The sequence below is a fragment of the Lampetra fluviatilis genome, chromosome 10 (assembly GCF_964198595.1).
Source record: "Lampetra fluviatilis chromosome 10, kcLamFluv1.1, whole genome shotgun sequence".
Taxonomy (NCBI): domain Eukaryota; kingdom Metazoa; phylum Chordata; class Hyperoartia; order Petromyzontiformes; family Petromyzontidae; genus Lampetra; species Lampetra fluviatilis.
In genome coordinates this window covers 997,863-1,022,598 of record NC_136284.1, presented here as the reverse complement: position 1 = coordinate 1,022,598, position 24,736 = coordinate 997,863, and the positions used below count along the sequence as shown (strand labels likewise).

General features: G+C 54.8%; 1 protein-coding gene across 1 annotated transcript in view; it reads left to right on the top strand.

Moving 5' to 3' along the window:
• Positions 1-24,736, top strand: part of LOC144934396 (striated muscle preferentially expressed protein kinase-like) — an 80,136-nt gene that overhangs the window by 46,160 nt on the left and 9,240 nt on the right. The window contains 11 exon segments of the mRNA XM_078860117.1: positions 83-2,588; positions 4,029-4,151; positions 6,478-6,594; positions 7,497-7,664; positions 7,793-7,915; positions 9,366-9,524; positions 9,645-9,810; positions 10,000-10,239; positions 10,707-10,933; positions 11,470-11,545; positions 12,962-13,111. Of these exon segments, the coding sequence (XP_078716243.1) occupies positions 83-2,588; positions 4,029-4,151; positions 6,478-6,594; positions 7,497-7,664; positions 7,793-7,915; positions 9,366-9,524; positions 9,645-9,810; positions 10,000-10,239; positions 10,707-10,933; positions 11,470-11,545; positions 12,962-13,111 (4,055 nt within the window).

The following is a 24,736-nucleotide window of genomic DNA, read 5'->3' as shown; positions in this document are numbered from 1 at the left end:
CGACGCCGCACGCACACTCGCGCGTGCGCACGGCGTCCGCCGCTCCCTCGCCTGCGTCAGTCGTGACGCATCCATCCCGCAGGTGGCGGAGCGGCAGGGCCTTGCCGCCAAACGAGGCGACGCGGGCCCGGGGCTCGACTCCTCGGCGTCGCCTGCAGAGTCGCCGGCGGGGGCACGGAGACGGCGGCGGAGTCGGAAACGGTCGGGCGAGGCGGCCAGCTCCACCTCGTCATTGTCGTCTTCGTCGTCATCCGACGAGGAGCGGTCGGGGGATCCGCGCGGGAGCGAGTCGCCGGCGCGGCGCCGCCGCGAGCAGATGCGCAGGGGAAGCTCGGCCGACAGCGCGCTGCCGCCCTGGACGGGCGAGGAGAACCACGTCCCGGAGGCGGCGGCGCCACCGCAGAATCCGGGACTCAAAAAGTCCGCGTCCGTCGACTCCCCGGGGGCCAGGAGGGGGCTGCTGGCAGGGGGGGCCGGGCCGGTCACCCCCGAGGAGCACGCCCTGCGTCTCGAGCTCATGCGCAAGAGGCTGCTGCGTGGCAGCGGCGCGGACGGCAAGATGAGCGGACTGCGGGGGCCGCTGCTGGAGCGGCTCGGCCTGGCGCCTGATGGCCCCGAGGCGGAGGCGCACAAGTCGGCGCCGGGGTCGCGAGAGTGGCGCAGCCTCTCCCTCGACCGCTACGCGGACCGGCCGCCCAGGCCCGACCGGAGCGGGGCCGTCACGCCGACGGGCGAGGGCGGCCACAGCCGGCGAGGCAGCCTCACCGACCTCCCCGGGGAGCAGCCCGATCCGCGGCAGCGGCCGCAGCAGCCGCCGCAACAGCAGCGTGACCGTGGCCGCATGCAGAAGAGCTCCTCGTTCACGCACGGCGAGGAGGTGCCCATGCACCGGCGCTTCATGGGGGGACCCCTGGAGATCCCGCTCCGCGTCGCCTCCACCACCGGGGCCCAGAAGGAGCAGGAGGACGGGCAAACGGAGACCGTGACGGCACCCGGCCCAGGACTGCGGGAAGAACGGTCGCCCGAGTCGGCCCCAACGTCGCGTCCCACGACGCCCGCTCCGCTGACCGGGCCCCCCACGGGAGCATCGCCTGCGGCCGCGACGAAAGGAGCCTCGCCCGCGGGAGGAGCGAGAAACGGCCCCGTACCTCCCAGAGCGCACGAGCCCCTCTCCCTCCCGCAGCGGTCGCCCAGTGCCGGCACCGCCCCGACGGCTCCACGCGGCTCCGTGATTCCCATCATCAAGGTGACGGAGCCGACCGCGACGGAGCCGGACGGAGAGAGCGCCACGACCGGCGGGACGGCGCGGCGAGTGCAGCCTCTCCAGAAGGAGTCGGAGCATCCGCACGAAGCGTCCCGCGCGGTGCTCGGGGGCGCCCGCGTGCTCACGCAGGAGTGCGGCGCTCAGCCCGGCGAGGCCAGATTCTCCACGCCGGAGCCGCCGCTCGCTCCGGCCACGAGAGAGACGCGCGATCCCGGCGGTGGCCCCGCGGGCCCGGCGTCTCCCATGCCCGCGCCGGCCCCCGCGCCGGCCCCCGCGCCGGCCCCCGCGCCCGTGCCATTCTCCGACACCACCCAGAAGCGAGCGCTCCTGAAGCAGAAGATGGCGTCCGTGGACTCACCTGCCGGGCACCAGGGTGGCGCCAGGGAGACTCGGGGCCCCGGTTTCGCTCCGCTCGTCCCGACGGGGGTCGCCCCCTCATCCGAGCTGCGCCGGACCCCGTCGGCGCCGGCGCTGTCCGCGCCGCAACACGGGGACGCCGGGAGGCCGCGGTCCACGTCCGCCGAGAGGAGGCTCCCGCACATCGAGGACATCGACTCCGAGGCGGTGTTCGAGGCCAAGTTCAAGAAGCATCGCGAGTCGTCCCTGACGCGCGTCTTCCCCTTCATGAAGAAGACCAAGGCAGAGGAGCCGCCCGCCAAGCCGTACCGCACGGACGAGGAGGAGGTGTACCGACCCCGGCAGGCCAACGCGCCCGTTCGAATCGTCCAGGAAGAACATTTGCAGAGAGGGGAGATGGAGGAGGCGCGGCACCCGGAGACACCGTCTCAGAAGGCGTCGTCCGCGCCGTCCATGGAAGACAAGGACGTCGGTTTCGTGCGGAGGCTGTCGCTGAAAGTGAAGCGCTCCGTATCCTCGGAACGTAAGGCTCTCGACCTGGGCCTCACGGGCACAGAGGAGGATGGGAAGGAGACGCCGGGCCTGGGGAGACGCCTCTCGCTCACGTTCGGGCGCAGCAGCTCCAAGGAGAGGCAGAAGAGCGTGGAGCGTGCGGCGCGGGAAGACTCGGAGTCGAGGAGCGTGGGAGGCGACGTCCGGGACCCGGAGCAGCCTTTGAAGCGAGACCGCGAGTCGATTCGGAAGAGGATCGAGGCCACCGTGTCGGGCTTCTCGTTCTCGATCGGTCGCAGCCGCTCGGAGGAAAGGTTTTCGAAACGGAGATCGGAGAGCGAGGCAGAAAAGCTCCCGAACGACCTGACCGAGAGGAAGCCCGAGGCGACGCCAGCACCGAGCACCATGAAGAAGGCGACGTCCGAACTCTTCCTCTCCGGGAAGTCTGCGGGGTCGGCAGGGGCAGCGTCATCAGGTGAGCCTCCGGGTGCGGGGGCGGGCACGGCACACACCATAGGGAGCACAGAAGTACAGTACAACACTTTTTTTGCTGCACTGCCCTCTACTGCCCTCTCTCTACGTAGCCATCAGCACCTCTTCCTAAACGCAACTAGATGGGCGGTCTTCGGTGGTACTCGGGGCTTGATTTCAGCGGGAGCTGTCCAGCGCTAAGCTCTAGAAAACATTTCCCCCTTCCCAACAATGAGGGGTTGTGTGTTGGGTGGTGGAGGCGATGGGGTTCAGAGGTTGTGTGTTGGGTGGTGGAGGCGATGGGGTTCAGAGGTTGTGTGTTGGGTGGTGGAGGCGATGGGGTTCAGAGGTTGTGTGTTGGGTGGTGGAGGGGATGGGGTTCAGAGGTTGTGTGTTGGGTGGTGGAGGTGATGGGGTTCAGAGGTTGTGTGTTGGGTGGTGGAGGCGATGGGGTTCAGAGGTTGTGTGTTGGGTGGTGGAGGCGATGGGGTTCAGAGGTTGTGTGTTGGGTGGTGGAGGTGATGGGGTTCAGAGGTTGTGTGTTGGGTGGTGGAGGCGATGGGGTTCAGAGGTTGTGTGTTGGGTGGTGGAGGCGATGGGATTCAGAGGTTGTGTGTTGGGTGGTGGAGGCGATGGGATTCAGAGGTTGTGTGTTGGGTGGTGGAGGGGATGGGGTTCAGAGGTTGTGTGTTTGGTGGTGGAGGCGATGGGATTCAGAGGTTGTGTGTTGGGTGGTGGAGGCGATGGGGTTCGGAGGTTGTGTGTTGGGTGGTGGAGGCGATGGGGTTCGGAGGTTTTGTGTTGGGTGGTGGAGGCGATGGGGTTCAGAGGTTGTGTGTTGGGTGGTGGAGGCGATGGCGTTCGAAGGTTGTGTGTTGGGTGGTGGAGGCGATAGGGTTCGGAGGGTGTGTGTTAGGTGTTGGAGGGGATGGGGTTCAGAAGTTGTTTGTTGGATGGTGGAGGCGATGGGGTTCGGAGGTTGTGTGTTGGGTGGTGGAGGCGATAGGGTTCGCAGGGTGTGTGTTAGGTGGTGGAGGGGATGGGGTTCAGAGGTTGTGTGTTGGGTGGTGGAGACGATGGGGTTCGGAGGTTGTGTGTTGGGTGGTGGAGGCGATGGGGTTCGGAGGTTGTGTGTTGGGTGGTGGAGGCGATGGGGTTCAGAGGTTGTGTGTTGGGTGGTGGAGGCGATGGGGTTCGGAGGTTGTGTGTTGGGTGGTGGAGGCGATGGGGTTCAGAGGTTGTGTGTTAGGTGGTGGAGGCGATGGGGTTCAGAGGTTGTGTGTTGGGTGGTGGAGGCGATGGGGTTCAGAGGTTGTATGTTGGGTTGCCCAGGAAATGATTGTGAGAGTAGTGAATGCCCGGTGGTACTTCGAGGCAAGCTCGCTGCCCTGGCCCGTGTACGGCGTGGTGAGTGACCCGTGTGTCGCTGTCGTTGCACGTGAAGGCGAGTCCGAGAAGAGGTCGCCCTGGGAGCGCTGGGGTGTAAACCGCGGGCGGCCGGGTGGCCGTAGAGACACGGGCCCCACCGCACAACCCCAGGAGCCAGCCACGCCGCCATCTGACACAGGTACGCATGTTGTGTTTATGTAGAACTTCTTTCACAATGTACGTAGCCAAACGTGCTAATTGGAGGTGCCACTAGCTTTGAAGTTTTCGTGACTGCAAGGATTCATACTCTTAGTTTTTTTCGGTAAAGTCACGGTAAAAAATAAATGAAAAAACAACGAAATTAAATTACTATTTTGCTGTGACGATTCCACCTGTGACGGTTCCACCTGAAGACGGAAGCTTGTGTTGCCTCCGAAACGTCGTGATTTAATTTAGTTGTTTTTTTCATTTATTTTTTACCTACGTGACTTTACGGAAAAAAACAAAGAGTATGGAGGTGCCACGTCTCAACGTGGAGCCGACGTTCACGCGGCCAGCGGCGTAGCACGGCCGCCGTGATACCGCGGTGCGAGCGGTGAAAAATAAAATGTGGGTCCCCTCTTTGTTAGCCCATGCCCGGGCTGCTCCGGATGTTGCACGGCCCATGCAGATGCACCGACTGTGCACTCGACAGGCACTCACCATGCACGCGCCGCTTTTGGTGGTGGGTGGTGAGTGTCGTCGGATTGTATGGAGATGATAACGATCTGATTAATAATAAAGTGTAATATCGGTCAGTCTAAAGAATCCTAAAGTCTTTACCAAAGCTAACAATATGCGAGCTGTCTCACTAAAGGTTAATGACTAATGAGCCTTTACCACGCGGGGGATTCGCAAGGATTTCAGGAGGTTAACAATGGGCCGAGTGAGACACTTTAATTAACCTGGTTCTCGAAATCTAAATTGTTCTGTATTGAATGAGTATCTGGTCTAAACATTTATGATGGGGAGACAAAAACGGCCAGGCGTAGTTGTAGCCACACTATTTGTTTGCGGTGGCGAGATGTTAACTACCTCGCCTGGTATACAGGGGTCGTCAGTTCGATCCCAACTGTTATGCCTGCTGCTGATGTGTATTTGGAGTTTGCGTGTCTCTCTCATCACCATCATCACGGTGGCTAGGAGATGTTAACTACCTCGCCTGGTATACAGGAGTCGTGGGTTCGATCCCAACTGTGATGCCTGCTGCTGCTGTATATTTGGAGTTTGCGTGTCTCTCTCATCACCATCATCACGGTGGCTAGGAGATGATAACTACCTCGCCTGGTATACAGGGGTCGTGGGTTCGATCCCAACTGTGATGCCTGCTGCTGCTACTGTATATTTGGAGTTTGCGTGTCTCTCTCTCATCATCATCACGGTGGCTAGATGTTAACTACCTCGCCTGGTATACAGGGGTCGTGGGTTCGATCCCAACTATGATGCCTGCTGCTACTGTATATTTGGAGTTTGCGTGTCTCTCTCTCATCATCATCACGGTGGCTAGATGTTAACTACCTCGCCTGGTATACAGGGGTCGTGGGTTCGATCCCAACTATGATGCCTGCTGCTACTGTATATTTGGAGTTTGCGTGTCTCTCTCTCATCATCATCACGGTGGCTAGATGTTAACTACCTCGCCTGGTATACAGGGGTCGTGGGTTCGATCCCAACTATGATGCCTGCTGCTACTGTATATTTGGAGTTTGCGTGTCTCTCTCCCCGTGGTCGTGTGAATTTGTCTCCAGGTCCTCCGGATTTTCCCTCCACATTTAAAAACATGTTCTTAGAGTATGTGGCTGCTATAAATTCCCGTATGATAAGCCACTTCATTCAGCTATCATTTGAGGCCAAGTTGCTTATGAAAAAGAGCTACATAGCTCAGTGGGCCTTACCTGGTAAAATAAAAAATAGTTTCGTATACTCTTCCTGCCTAACAGCACGGTGAATGTGAACAGGCCTGTTCCGGTCAGAGGACCGCAACCCTGCACAGGTGGTGGTACCTGCACAGGTGGTGGTACCTGCACAGGTGGTGGTACCTGCACAGGTGGTGGTACCTGCACACGTCATTAAAGCAAACTCACTGCTTATGTTCTTGGTCTTGGGCCTGAATATTAGTTATCAGTACCACCCGGGGTGGCCAGCTCTGACACTGATTTTCCTGAAGCATTTTATCTGTATATCATAAAAGTGAGCGATAGCAAGATCACTGTTGTCGCTTTGTAATGGGGTAGTTGTTGTTCAAAGGTTACCACGTCATACTTTTGTAAGAGAACATCGCTTTGGGGAAATGTGAATACAAATATTACGTGTGCAAGCCAAACTGACGGTACATAGGCTAAGATGTCTGCCCAGGGTGGGCACTGCCCTTGGTGGGCACGAGTAGCATTTGCCACCCTGGGTGCTACCGAGCAATCCTGTCGGCTCGCAGGCTATTTGTGGGTCCGCTGGGCGGCGTCTGACTCGAGAGGCGTTTCCCCATGCAGATTCCGCGCCGACGTTCCTCATGGAGCTGAAGGACGAGCTGCTGGTGGAGGGGCAGCCACTCACCCTGCACTGCCTCCCCGCAGGCGAGCCGGCGCCTACCGTGCACTGGCTCAAAGGTACGCGCGGCCTCCGAGATGGACGTCCTCCGAGATGGCCGGGGCGTGCACGCTGGTGCCCAGCAGTACGTGTGTGGCCATGTCACTTTTAACTTATGAAGCTAAAATAAAATTGATTTATTTTACCAGGTAAGGCCCACTGAGCTATACAGCTCTTTTTCCGAAGCGACCTGGCCACAAATGATAGCTCAACGAAGTGGCTTGTCACGTGGAAATTTACAGCAGCCAAATACTCGAAACGCGAGTTTCTAAATGTGGAGGGAAAAACCGGAGGACCGGGAGAAAAATCCACGCGACCACAGGGAGAACACGCAAACTCCAAATATACAGCAGCAGGCGTCAGGGTCGGGACTGAACACACGGCCAACTGTAAACCAGGCGAGGTAGTTAACATCTCACCACCGTGGCGCCCTTCGTGGGTACAAGTATGACCGAGTTTATAGAATGAACGTCAAGGTGTTTACACATTGGGGTCACATGAGGTCACCTGTGCATGCACTGTCATGGGGAGCAGTGGTTTCAGTGGGACGTGTACGGCGCTAGGACCTTGGACATTGAGCTATCATTGTCACTGACGAAAGACACCGGTGACAAGTTATCTGAACCTGTCTTGGGCATGCTCCAGGTCGATTCGGCTCTGGGATGTAGTTGCATTGAAACACGTTAGCAATCCACATTGTACTGTATTGAATGAGTATCTGGTGCGTTGTCTAAACATTGATGGTTGGGAGAGAAAAACGGTCAGGAGTAGTTGTGGCCACTGTTTGTTCATATTCCATTCCTGTCTCAGTAGTAGGTGTTCGCTGCTCACAGCACTTGCCCCAACAGTCTGTGTGGCTACACGGGGGATTTTTGTTTGTGCGCGCGTCTGCACGTGGCCACATCCCGGTGTCGCCCCGCAGACAAAAAGGTCGTGCAGCTGGACGCGCGCACCACGCTCTCCGTCTCGGCGGACGGGCGCCAGCTGCTCACGGTGCTGGGCGCCGGGAAGCGAGACGCCGGCACCTACGAGTGCGCCGCCAAGAACCGCGCCGGCGCCGCCTCCACGACGTGCGCCGTGAAGATCGCGCGTGAGTCCGTGCCTCGCTCCTGCACGCGTGCGTCCGACGGAACCTCCGTGAAGCGCCCCGCACGCTCTCGCAAGGTCGACACCGTGCCCTCGTGTTTCCCTGCGTCCCCCTGTGTCCCTGCGCCGCAGAGCTGCCAGGCCGGCCCGGACAGCCCGAGGTGCCGCAGGTGTTCCAAGAGGGCGCGCTCGTCGTGTGGAAAGCTCCGCAGGCGCAGGGCCCCCTGGCCTACTGCCTCGAGATGAAGAGGCTGGGTACGGAGCGGCCGCGGCACCCGGGGTCCTTCTCACGGCTCCTCTATACTCAACGGACTCCTCATGCTGCCCAAATCCTGTGTAGCATTGGGCAGAGTGCATATTTGGTTCTCAATGAATAACCACGCATGATCCACACTTCAAAAGCTGCCACCGTAAGCTGCGGCAGCTATCTTCTTGGTTCTTTCGGTAAAGTCACGTAGAAGGGAAATAATAAAATAACAAAAATAAAACATAATAAAATAATTCTCACGACGTTTCGGCCACAACGCAAGCAGCCGTCCTCAGGTGAAGAACAGGTCTGTCGGAAAGACAGCGTCTGAATGAAACAACCACCAGGCTTGGAGCGTATATTTAAGCTGGGTTGGAGGGGGAAGAGCGCCTTGACAAAATAATTTGCATATCAATGGGAATTTAGCATATTTATGGGAAATGCAGATATGGGATTAGTCATTACTTGTGGAATGCGTAGGAGGTGGGCGGGGGGGTTTCAAAGTCATAATATGCCCGTGCATTATGCAGGATTAGCAGCATCAAAGGGAGGGAGTAGGGTTAGCATTAATAAAGGGAAGGAATGTTAATAGTATGGAGCTGCAGCAGCTAAACCACCACGTAAAAAACTAAAGTATAAACTACATCAGTATCATCAGTATACTAAATATACTCTCCAATAAGCTGAGCTACTAACAGTAAGTAATACATTACAATTCTATGTCGCAAAAAATATAATATGCTTCCAGCTAAACTTTTTTCTCTTACACGGGTCTACCCCATACTATATACTGCCATAGACAAACCCAACATTAAATTATATACCCTAGGGTGGGTAGAATAATACATAGTGTAATATTACAATGTATAGTCTAAGGTGGTAGTAATACAGTATTTAATTGATGCTGCTAATCCTGCATAATGCACGGGCATATTATGACTTTGAAACCCCCCGCCCACCTCCTACGCATTCCACAAGTAATGACTAATCCCATATTTGCATTTCCCATACATATGCTAAATTCATCTTGATATGCAAATTATTTTGTCAAGGCGCTTTTCCCCCTCCAACCCAGCTTAAATATACGCTCCAAGCCTGGTGGTTGTTTCATTCAGACGCTGTCTTTCCGACAGACCTGTTCTTCACCTGAGGACGGCTGCTTGCGTTGTGGCCGAAACGTTGTGAGAATTATTTCATTATGTTTTATTTTTATTATTTTATTATTTCCCTTCTACGTGACTTTACCGAAAGAACCAAGAAGATGAATCCCTGCAGTCGCGAAAGCTTTAAATCGAAATGCGGCAGCTATGTCGGCAAACGCCACCATTGAGTTTAAGGGACCACGCATTTCCATTAAACCGGAATTAGAAACGACGCATCTGCAAGACTCCGCCACTGGATCCTGCCCCTCCCCCCCACGTCTCACGCGGCCTCTGGCTCCCCACCGCTCCCTCCCAGGTGAGACCGCGTGGGCGCAGGTGGCGTCGGGCATCGCGGACCCGTACTACAACGTGACGCGCCTGGCGCCCGGCGCCGTCTACAAGTTCCGTGTGTCTTGCATCAACAAGGCGGGACGTGGCCCCGCCAGCCTCTCCTCGGAGCGTATCACCCTGGCAGGTGTGGACGGACATCATCGCCTCTCTCCCAAACCTCCTCACCGTTTGTGCCGAGCCCGTGGCTCGCGCCGTCTCAACGAGTCGGCGGGTTGACGTGAGCGCGCGAACTGTGCGGATGCAGTGCGGCCCCCGGAGGCGGAGCGGCGGGAAGAGGCACCACCCATAGAGCAGAACCGGGGTCCGGGGTCCCAGTCGGGCTCCCAGCCGGGGTCCCAGCCGGCATCTCAGCCAGGATCCCAGCCAGGAGCCGCACAGAAACCGTACACATTCCTGGAGGAACGCGCCAGGTGCGTTAGGTGCCGGTGTATTTATGTTGAACTTCTTTCGCACCGTACGTAGCCAACCGTGCTAATCGGAGGTGCGGTGCACGCGTTCACTCGCACTCGACACTCGGTGTTGTTACCGATCCGGTATTGTTACCGGTCACGGGGGGGAGGAGGAGGGGTGTCACCGAGGGCGTGCGCTCGTGTGTGCAGGGGTCGCTTCGGCGTGATTCGCGAGTGCAAGGAGAACGCCACGGGCCGCGTGTTCACGGCCAAGATCGTGCCACTGGAGGCCGCCTCCCGGGCCGTGGCGCTGCACGAGTACGAGGTCCTCAAGGCCCTGCGACAAGAGCACATCATGAGTCTCCACGAGGCGTACGTCACCCCGCGCTACCTCGTGCTCATCGCCGAGCGCTGTCCCGGCAAGGAGCTGTTCTACAAGCTGCTCGAGAGGTGCGAGTCTCGGGGCTGTGGTTGTGGTGGGAGGGAGAGGGGACTCGAGGATGGACTCCCAACAAACTCGGTGGCACCTAAAGCTCTCACGGCGTCCACCCCGTACGCGTGAACCATGAATAATACAGCGGTCACGGATATTGGATTTGTCTTTCGCAGCCCTTTGTCAATCCACTGCCGGGTGAGGGCCTCCCTGTGCCGTGCGGGCCAACTGGGTTACTTGGCCATATTTCACCATGCTCATAGAGGGCATTGATTTTTACTGCGTGGCCCTCTGCTGACGCTACATACCGCAGGCGCTACCTATAGCAACCCGGCACGCTTCGTGGTGACCCTTCAAAGCGCTATCCAGGTAGAGCCATGCTTAGCTTGCAAAATGTGACGTAATCGGGTGCATTCCTTGTGATTTTCATCATGATAGCTGATAACGGTTATCATAGCGACTATAATAATCATTCTACCCGCAGCCCACACTACACGGAGGACGACGTGGTGGGCTACCTGTCGCAGCTGTTGCTCGCGCTCGCCTACCTGCACGAGCGCCACATCGTGCACCTCGACATCAAGTCCGACAACCTCATCGTGTCCGACTCGCAGAAGCTGAAGCTCGTGGACTTCGGCAGCGCCCGCTCGTTCGCGCCCAGCGGCGCCCCGCGGCCCGTCGTGCCGCGCACCGGCACCCTCGAGCACTCGGGTGAGCGTTTGAGGGCACGGGAACTTGGCCGCGGTCGCTTCGGGGTCAGAGTGCAAGGCCACAGATAGGGCCGCAGGGTCAAGGTCGGGGACAGTGCGTGATGTTGCATGTGTGGCCACACCCCCGCACATCACATTGTCGTGTAGTATGGGTCTCTGCGTGAGTCTATGGGTCTCCTTGTGTGTCTGTGCGAGTCTTTATTGTGAGTACTGTGAAGTACAATTCATCATTCACACCATCACCGGTCATTGTCCAGTCACGCACGCTTTTGCAGGAGGTATAAATGGAACCCATCCAAAGGCCCCAGACCCCATCGAATGACTTCTCCAGACTCGATGCACGCGGCGGCACTGCTAGTTTCGGGCCGAACGTCGCTGCCGATGTTCCGTCTCTTCTCCGTTCGAGAGCTCCTCCCCCCCACCCCCATTTCTGAGCGTTGCCACCAACCTCGCCCCACTCTGGGCTGCCGGTTTCCTGCAGGGGAGCAGCGTTTGTGACTGAAGGGGAGTGCGCTGCGTGTGTTTGCATGTGTGCAGCTCCGGAGATGGTGAAGGGGGACGCGGTGGGAGCCCCCGCTGACGTGTGGGGCCTGGCCGTGCTCACCTTCGTGCTGTGAGTCCCTCCCCAACCCCCCTTCCTTCCCCCTCGCTCGAGAGGGAGTGTGGGTGTCGTTGTGAAGACGCCCATCCTTTACCCCTACTGCCCCCCCCACTACCACCGCTGCGCATCCACAGCCCCACCCTGTGTCTGGTGGATGGGGCGGGGGCTGCACCGAAAGGGGCGGGGCTTAACGAAGAAAGGGCGGGGTCTAAAAGGAAAGATGCAGAAGAGATGGGGGGCCTAGTGAGGAAGGGGTGGGGATTAATGATGAAGGGGTGGGACTACAGAGTAATGGGGAAGGGCTAAGAGAAAGGGGCAGGGTCTATGGAGGTTGAACATTCCCAGTTGATTTGAGGTAATGCAAGTATGGACTAAAAACACATTCGCAGGCAGCAGCAGCTGCATAGCTTTAGTGCCGCAATTGTGGCCACAGGCCGTATTTGTGGTGGTCGCGTGCCTGTGGTCCATAGATTTGGAGTAAATAGTTGGTGGATGACGCAAAGATATGTGAAATTCCCATACCCGGCTGGGTTGTGAGATGGCCAGGAGATGGCAGGACAGCAAGGGGTTTTGTGAGCCCGTCCGTGCAGAGCTCCCGTGCGACGTTCCCTCGCATGTCACGTGCGGATTTTCTCTGGGTGCGACAGTTTCCTACCACCCCCAAAAGCATTACCATAAAATGTAATTAGTGAAACAACCCCCTGGAGGACTCTCCTGAGCAAGGCTATTTTTACATTTTGCAGTAAACGTGACCTCACAAGATTAAGGCATTTCCATTCAGAACTCAGCTGGCAGTGTACCACCTTGTGTCAGAGAATGGCCTTGGAGGAGGATATCACACAATGACTATTGAAGTCTCTATCCACACTTCGAGCACCTTCACGTGCCTTGCGGATATTCTCAATCGAGCCCAAAATGTGTCAGAAATGTATTTCCCGAGTAAGGGCCATTGACCTCAGGAGCTTTTCAAGGGTGACTCGGTCAGAATGAGACATTTTCAACACCTGGAATGAGCCACAATGGACGGAAAACAAGAATGATTGTACATTCATTGGTGACATGCCAGGTTGAGCCCATCAACTCGCCACGCTTGAGAACCCGGTTTCATCACAGGTGGCTGCTACCTGCATTCAAACCCCGGCTCTCAACCCTGCTGGCTCATCGCCCTGACCCCTGAGCCTCTCGGCCACCGCTGAGAAGAATCGTGGCTCAGTAAAGCTTCGTAAATTGCACGGCTGTTTTTACCCTATTATTCGTATTGTTCAAACACAGCAGTGGCTGCAGCTGCCAGAGAGCTACCCACATTCAGGCTGAGAGAAAGTGCTGAGCCCCAGTGCTGGGCCGATGCCAGATTGAGAGCATCCTCCCGCTCCCGTGCCATCTCCGCCCTCGCCCCTCCTCTCCGCGGCCCCCCACTTGAGTGTGTAGGCTGAGCGGGGAGTCGCCGTTCCTCGGTGCCAACGACGAGGAGACGGAGAAGAACATCCGGCAGTGCCGGCCCGACATTACGCGGTGTTACGTGAACGCATCCCAGACGGCGCTCTTCTTCCTTCGAAGGATCCTGTGTCTCTACCCCCAGTACGCGCTCAGCCAACACACACTCAACACGCACTCCGCACACACTCCGCACACACTCCACACACACTCAACACACACTCAACACACACTCCACACACACTCAACACACTCAACACACACACACTCAACACGTACTCCACACACACTCAACACACACTCAACACACACTCCACACACACACACTCAACACACACTCCACACACACTCAACACACTCAACACACACACACACACTCAACACACACACACTCAACACGCACTCAACACGCACTCCACACACACTCCGCACACACTCAACACACACTCAACACACACTCCACACACACACACTCAACACACACTCCGCACACACTCAACACACACTCCGCACACACTCCACACACACTCAACACACACTACACACACACTCAACACACACTCAACACACACTCAACACACACACACTCAACACACACTCCACACGTACTCCACACACACTCAACACACACTCCACACACACACACTCAACACACACTCCACACACACTCAACACACACACACACACACACTCAACACACACACACACACTCAACACACACACACTCACTCAACACACACACACTCAACACACACTCAACACGCACTCCACACACACTCCGCACACACTCAACACACACTCAACACACACTCAACACACACTCCACACACACACACTCAACACACACTCCGCACACACTCAACACACACTCCGCACACACTCCACACACACTCAACACACACTACACACACACTCAACACACACTCAACACACACTCAACACACACACACTCAACACACACTCCACACACACTCAACACACACACACACACTCAACACACACACACACACTCAACACACACACACTCACTCAACACACACACACTCAACACACACTCAACACGCACTCCACACACACTCAACACACACTCCACACACACACACTCAACACACACTCCACACACACTCAACACACACTCCACACACACACACTCAACACACACTCCACACACACTCAACACACACACACACACTCAACACACACACACACACTCAACACACACACACTCAACACACACTCAACACGCACTCCACACACACTCCGCACACACTCAACACACACTCAACACACACTCCACACACACACACTCAACACACACTCCACACACACAACACGCACTCCGCACACACTCCGCACACACTCAACACACACTCCACACACACTCCACACACACACACTCAGCACACACTCCACACACACACACTCCACACACACTCACACACTCAACACACACTCCACACACACTCAACACACACTCAACACGCACTCCGCACACACTCCGCACACACTCCTCACACACTCACACTCCACACACACTCAACACACACTCCACACACACTCAACACACACTCAACACACACTCCACACACAGTCAACACGCACTCAACACGCACTCCGCACACACTCCACACACACTCCACACACACTCAACACACACTCAACACACACTCCACACACACTCAACACACACACACACTCAACACGTACTCCACACACTCAACACACACTCAACACACACTCCACACACACACACTCAACACACACTCCACACACACTCCACACACACACACTCAACACACACTCCACACACACTCAACACACTCAACACACACACTCAACACACACACACTCAACACACACTCAACACGCACTCCACACACACTCCGCACACACTCAACACACACTGAACACACACTCCACACACACACACACTCAACACACACTCCACACACACTCAACACACACTCAACACACACTCAACACGCACTCCGCACACACTCAACACACACTCCACACACACTCCACACACACACACTCAGCACACACTCCACACACACACACTCCGCACACACTCCGCACACACTCACACACTCCACACACACTCAACACACACTCAACACACACTCCACACACACACACTCAACACACACTCCACACACACACACTCCGCACACACTCACACACTCAACACACACTCCACACACACTCAACACACACTCAACACACACTCCACACACACTCAACACACACACACTCAACACACACTCCACACGTACTCCACACACACTCAACACACACTCAACACACACTCCACACACACACACTCAACACACACTCCACACACACTCAACACACACACACACACTCAACACACACACACACACACTCAACACACACACACTCACTCAACACACACACACTCAACACACACTCAACACACACACACACTCAACACGTACTCCACACACTCAACACACACTCAACACACACTCCACACACACACACTCAACACACACTCCACACACACTCAACACACTCAACACACACACTCAACACACACTCAACACACACTCAACACGCACTCCACACACACTCCGCACACACTCAACACACACTGAACACACACTCCACACACACACACACTCAACACACACTCCACACACACTCAACACACACTCAACACACACTCAACACGCACTCCGCACACACTCAACACACACTCCACACACACTCCACACACACACACTCAGCACACACTCCACACACACACACTCCGCACACACTCCGCACACACTCACACACTCCACACACACTCAACACACACTCAACACACACTCCACACACACACACTCAACACACACTCCACACACACACACTCCGCACACACTCACACACTCAACACACACTCCACACACACTCAACACACACTCAACACACACTCCACACACACTCAACACACACACACTCAACACACACTCCACACGTACTCCACACACACTCAACACACACTCAACACACACTCAACACACACACTCAACACACACTCAACACGCACTCCGCACACACTCAACACACACTCCACACACACTCCACACACACTCCACACACACACACTCAGCACACACTCCACACACACACACTCCGCACACACTCACACACTCAACACACACTCCACACACACTCAACACACACTCAACACGCACTCCGCACACACTCCGCACACACTCAACACACACTCCACACACACTCCACACACACACACTCAGCACACACTCCACACACACACTCCGCACACACTCACACACTCAACACACACTCCACACACACTCAACACACACTCAACACGCACTCCGCACACACTCCGCACACACTCAACACACACTCCACACACACACACTCAGCACACACTCCACACACACACTCCGCACACACTCACACACTCAACACACACTCCACACACACTTAGCACACACTCCACACACACACACTCCGCACACACTCACACACTCCACACACACTCCACACACACTCAACACACACTCAACACACACTCAACACACACTCCACACACACACTCAGCACACACTCCACACACACTCACACACTCAACACACACTCCACACACACTCAACACACACTCAACACACACTCCACACACACTCCACACACACTCAGCACACACTCCGCACACACTCAACACACACACTCAACACACACTCCGCACACACTCCACACACACTCCGCACACACTCCACACACACTCAACACACACTCCGCACACACTCCACACACTCAACACACACACACTCAACACACACTCCACACGCACTCAACACACACTCAACACACACTCCACACACACTACACACACACTCAACACACACTCAACACACACTCCACACACACTCAACACACACTCAACACACACTCCGCACACACTCCACACACACTCAACACACACACTCAACACACACACACACACTCAACACACACTCAACACGCACTCCACACACACTCCGCACACACTCAACACACACTCCACACACACACACTCCGCACACACTCAACACACACTACACACACACTCAACACACACTCCACACACACTCAACACACACTCCGCACACACTCCACACACTCAACACACACACACTCAACACACACTCAACACGCACTCCACACGCACTCAACACACACTCCACACACACTACACACACACTCAACACACACTCCACACACACTCAACACACACTACACACACACTCAACACACACTCAACACACACTCAACACACACACACTCAACACACACTCCACACGTACTCCACACACACTCAACACACACTCCACACACACACACTCAACACACACTCCACACACACTCAACACACACACACACACTCAACACACACACACACACTCAACACACACACACTCACTCAACACACACACACTCAACACACACTCAACACGCACTCCACACACACTCCGCACACACTCAACACACACTCAACACACACTCCACACACACACACTCAACACACACTCCACACACACAACACGCACTCCGCACACACTCCGCACACACTCAACACACACTCCACACACACTCCACACACACACACTCAGCACACACTCCACACACACACACTCCACACACACTCACACACTCAACACACACTCCACACACACTCAACACACACTCAACACGCACTCCGCACACACTCCGCACACACTCACACTCCACACACACTCAACACACACTCCACACACACTCAACACACACTCAACACACACTCCACACACAGTCAACACGCACTCAACACGCACTCCGCACACACTCCACACACACTCCACACACACTCAACACACACTCAACACACACTCCACACACACTCAACACACACACACACTCAACACGTACTCCACACACTCAACACACACTCAACACACACTCCACACACACACACTCAACACACACTCCACACACACTCAACACACTCAACACACACACTCAACACACACACACTCAACACACACTCAACACGCACTCCACACACACTCCGCACACACTCAACACACACTGAACACACACTCCACACACACACACACTCAACACACACTCCACACACACTCAACACACACTCAACACACACTCAACACGCACGCCGCACACACTCAACACACACTCCACACACACTCCACACACACACACTCAGCACACACTCCACACACACACACTCCGCACACACTCCGCACACACTCACACACTCCACACACACTCAACACACACTCAACACACACTCCACACACACACACTCAACACACACTCCACACACACACACTCCGCACACACTCACACACTCAACACACACTCCACACACACTCAACACACACTCAACACACACTCCACACACACTCAACACACACACACTCAACACACACTCCACACGTACTCCACACACACTCAACACACACTCAACACACACTCCACACACACACACTCAACACACACTCCACACACACTCAACACACACACACACACTCAACACACACACACACACACTCAACACACACACACTCACTCAACACACACACACTCAACACACACTCAACACACACACACACTCAACACGTACTCCACACACTCAACACACACTCAACACACACTCCACACACACACACTCAACACACACTCCACACACACTCAACACACTCAACACACACACTCAACACACACACACTCAACACACACTCAACACGCACTCCACACACACTCCGCACACACTCAACACACACTGAACACACACTCCACACACACACACACTCAACACACACTCCACACACACTCAACACACACTCAACACACACTCAACACGCACTCCGCACACACTCAACACACACTCCACACACACTCCACACACACACACTCAGCACACACTCCACACACACACACTCCGCACACACTCCGCACACACTCACACACTCCACACACACTCAACACACACTCAACACACACTCCACACACACACACTCAACACACACTCCACACACACACACTCCGCACACACTCACACACTCAACACACACTCCACACACACTCAACACACACTCAACACACACTCCACACACACTCAACACACACACACTCAACACACACTCCACACGTACTCCACACACACTCAACACACACTCAACACACACTCAACACACACACTCAACACACACTCAACACGCACTCCGCACACACTCAACACACACTCCACACACACTCCACACACACTCCACACACACTCCACACACACTCCGCACACACTCACACACTCAACACACACTCCACACACACTCAACACACACTCAACACGCACTCCGCACACACTCCGCACACACTCAACACACACTCCACACACACTCCACACACACACACTCAGCACACACTCCACACACACACTCCGCACACACTCACACACTCAACACACACTCCACACACACTCAACACACACTCAACACGCACTCCGCACACACTCCGCACACACTCAACACACACTCCACACACACTCCACACACACACACTCAGCACACACTCCACACACACACTCCGCACACACTCACACACTCAACACACACTCCACACACACTCAGCACACACTCCACACACACACACTCCGCACACACTCACACACTCCACACACACTCAACACACACTCAACACACACTCAACACACACTCAACACACACTCCACACACACACTCAGCACACACTCCACACACACTCACACACTCAACACACACTCCACACACACTCAACACACACTCAACACACACTCCACACACACTCCACACACACTCAGCACACACTCCGCACACACTCAACACACACACTCAACACACACTCCGCACACACTCCACACACACTCCGCACACACTCCACACACACTCAACACACACTCCGCACACACTCCACACACTCAACACACACACACTCAACACACACTCCACACGCACTCAACACACACTCAACACACACTCAACACACACTCAACACACACTCCACACACACTACACACACACTCAACACACACTCAACACACACTCCACACACACTCAACACACACTCAACACACACTCCGCACACACTCCGCACACACTCAACACACACTCCACACACACACACTCCGCACACACTCAACACACACTACACACACACTCAACACACACTCCACACACACTCAACACACACTCCGCACACACTCCACACACTCAACACACACACACTCAACACACACTCAACACGCACTCCACACGCACTCAACACACACTCCACACACACTACACACACACTCAACACACACTCCACACACACTCAACACACACTCAACACACACTCCGCACACACTCCACACAAACTCAACACACTCAACACACACACACTCAACACACACACTCAACACACTCAACACACACACACACTCAACACACACACACACACACTCAACACACACTCAACACGCACTCAACACACACTCAACACACACTCCACACACACTCAACACACACTCCACACACACTCAACACACACTCCACACACACTCCGCACACACACTCAACACACACTCCACACACACTCAACACATACTACACACACACTCAACACACACTCAACACACACTCAACACATACTCCGCACACACTCAACACACACTCCACACACACTCCACTCACACACGACACACACGGCACACACTCCGGACATACTCCGCACACACTCCACACACACTCCTCACACACGGCACACACTCCACTCACACACGACACACACGGCACATGCACTCCACACACACTCCGCACACACTCCACACGCACTCCACACACACTCCGCACACACTCCACACACACTCAACACACACTCAACACACACACACTCAACACACACTCAACACACACACACTCAACACACACACACTCAACACACACTACACACACACTCCACACACACACACTCCGCACACACTCACACACTCCACACACACTCAACACACACTCAACACACACTCAACACACACTCAACACACACTCCACACACACACTCAGCACACACTCCACACACACTCACACACTCAACACACACTCCACACACACTCAACACACACTCAACACACACTCCACACACACTCCACACACACTCAGCACACACTCCGCACACACTCAACACACACACTCAACACACACTCCGCACACACTCCACACACACTCCGCACACACTCAACACACACTCCGCACACACTCCACACACTCAACACACACACACTCAACACACACTCCACACGCACTCAACACACACTCAACACACACTCAACACACACTCCACACACACTACACACACACTCAACACACACTCAACACACACTCCACACACACTCAACACACACTCAACACACACTCCGCACACACTCCACACACACTCAACACACACACTCAACACACACACACACACTCAACACACACTCAACACGCACTCCACACACACTCCGCACACACTCAACACACACTCCACACACACACACTCCGCACACACTCAACACACACTACACACACACTCAACACACACTCCACACACACTCAACACACACTCCGCACACACTCCACACACTCAACACACACACACTCAACACACACTCAACACGCACTCCACACGCACTCAACACACACTCCACACACACTACACACACACTCAACACACACTCCACACACACTCAACACACACTCAACACACACTCCGCACACACTCCACACAAACTCAACACACTCAACACACACACACTCAACACACACACTCAACACACTCAACACACACACACACTCAACACACACACACACACACACTCAACACACACTCAACACGCACTCAACACACACTCAACACACACTCCACACACACTCAACACACACTCCACACACACTCAACACACACTCCACACACACTCAACACACACTCCACACACACTCAACACACACTACACACACACTCAACACACACTCAACACACACTCAACACATACTCCGCACACACTCAACACACACTCCACACACACTCCACTCACACACGACACACACGGCACACACTCCGGACATACTCCGCACACACTCCACACACACTCCTCACACACGGCACACACTCCACTCACACACGACACACACGGCACATGCACTCCACACACACTCCGCACACACTCCACACGCACTCCACACACACTCCGCACACACTCCACACACACTCAACACACACTCAACACACACACACTCAACACACACTCAACACACACACACTCAACACACACACACTCAACACACACTACACACACACTCCACACACACACACTCAACACACACTCCACACACACACACACAACACACACTCCACACACACACACTCAACACACACTCAACACACACTCCGCACACACTCAACACACACTCAACACACACTCCGCACACACTCCACACACACTCAACACACACTCCACACACACACACTCAACACACACTCCACACACACTCAACACACACTCAACACACACTCCACACACACTCAACACACACTCCACACACACACACTCAACACACACTCCACACACACACACTCCGCACACACTCACACACTCAACACACACTCCACACACACTCAACACACACTCAACACACACTCCACACACACTCAACACACACACACTCAACACACACTCCACACGTACTCCACACACACTCAACACACACTCAACACACACTCAACACACACACTCAACACACACTCCACACACACTCCACACACACTCAACACACACTCAACACGCACTCCGCACACACTCAACACACACTCCACACACACTCCACACACACTCCACACACACACACTCAGCACACACTCCACACACACACACTCCGCACACACTCACACACTCAACACACACTCCACACACACTCAACACACACTCAACACGCACTCCGCACACACTCCGCACACACTCAACACACACTCCACACACACTCCACACACACACACTCAGCACACACTCCACACACACACTCCGCACACACTCACACACTCAACACACACTCCACACACACTCAACACACACTCAACACGCACTCCGCACACACTCCGCACACACTCAACACACACTCCACACACACTCCACACACACACACTCAGCACACACTCCACACACACACTCCGCACACACTCACACACTCAACACACACTCCACACACACTCAGCACACACTCCGCACACACTCACTCCACACACACTCAACACACACTCAACACACACTCAACACACACTCCACACACACACTCAGCACACACTCCACACACACTCACACACTCAACACACACTCCACACACACTCAACACACACTCAACACACACTCCACACACACTCAGCACACACTCCGCACACACTCAACACACACACTCAACACACACTCCGCACACACTCCACACACACTCAACACACACTCCGCACACACTCCACACACTCAACACACACACACTCAACACACACTCCACACGCACTCAACACACACTCAACACACACTCAACACACACTCCACACACACTACACACACACTCAACACACACTCAACACACACTCCACACACACTCAACACACACTCCGCACACACTCCACACACACTCAACACACACACTCAACACACACACACACACTCAACACACACTCAACACGCACTCCACACACACTCCGCACACACTCAACACACACTCCACACACACACACTCCGCACACACTCAACACACACTACACACACACTCAACACACACTCCACACACACTCAACACACACTCCGCACACACTCCACACACTCAACACACACACACTCAACACACACTCAACACGCACTCCACACGCACTCAACACACACTCCACACACACTACACACACACTCAACACACACTCCACACACACTCAACACACACTCAACACACACTCCGCACACACTCCACACAAACTCAACACACTCAACACACACACACACACACACACTCAACACACTCAACACACACACACACTCAACACACACACACACACTCAACACACACTCAACACGCACTCAACACACACTCAACACACACTCCACACACACTCAACACACACTCCACACACACTCAACACACACTCCACACACACTCCGCACACACACTCAACACACACTCCACACACACTCCGCACACACACTCAACACACACTCCACACACACTCAACACATACTACACACACACTCAACACACACTCAACACACACTCAACACATACTCCGCACACACTCAACACACACTCCACACACACTCCACTCACACACGACACACACGGCACACACTCCGGACATACTCCGCACACACTCCACACACACTCCTCACACACGGCACACACTCCACTCACACACGACACACACGGCACATGCACTCCACACACACTCCGCACACACTCCACACGCACTCCACACACACTCCGCACACACTCCACACACACTCAACACACACTCAACACACACACACTCAACACACACTCAACACACACACACTCAACACACACACACTCAACACACACTACACACACACTCCACACACACACACTCAACACACACTCCACACACACACACACAACACACACTCCACACACACACACTCAACACACACTCAACACACACTCCGCACACACTCAACACACACTCAACACACACTCCGCACAC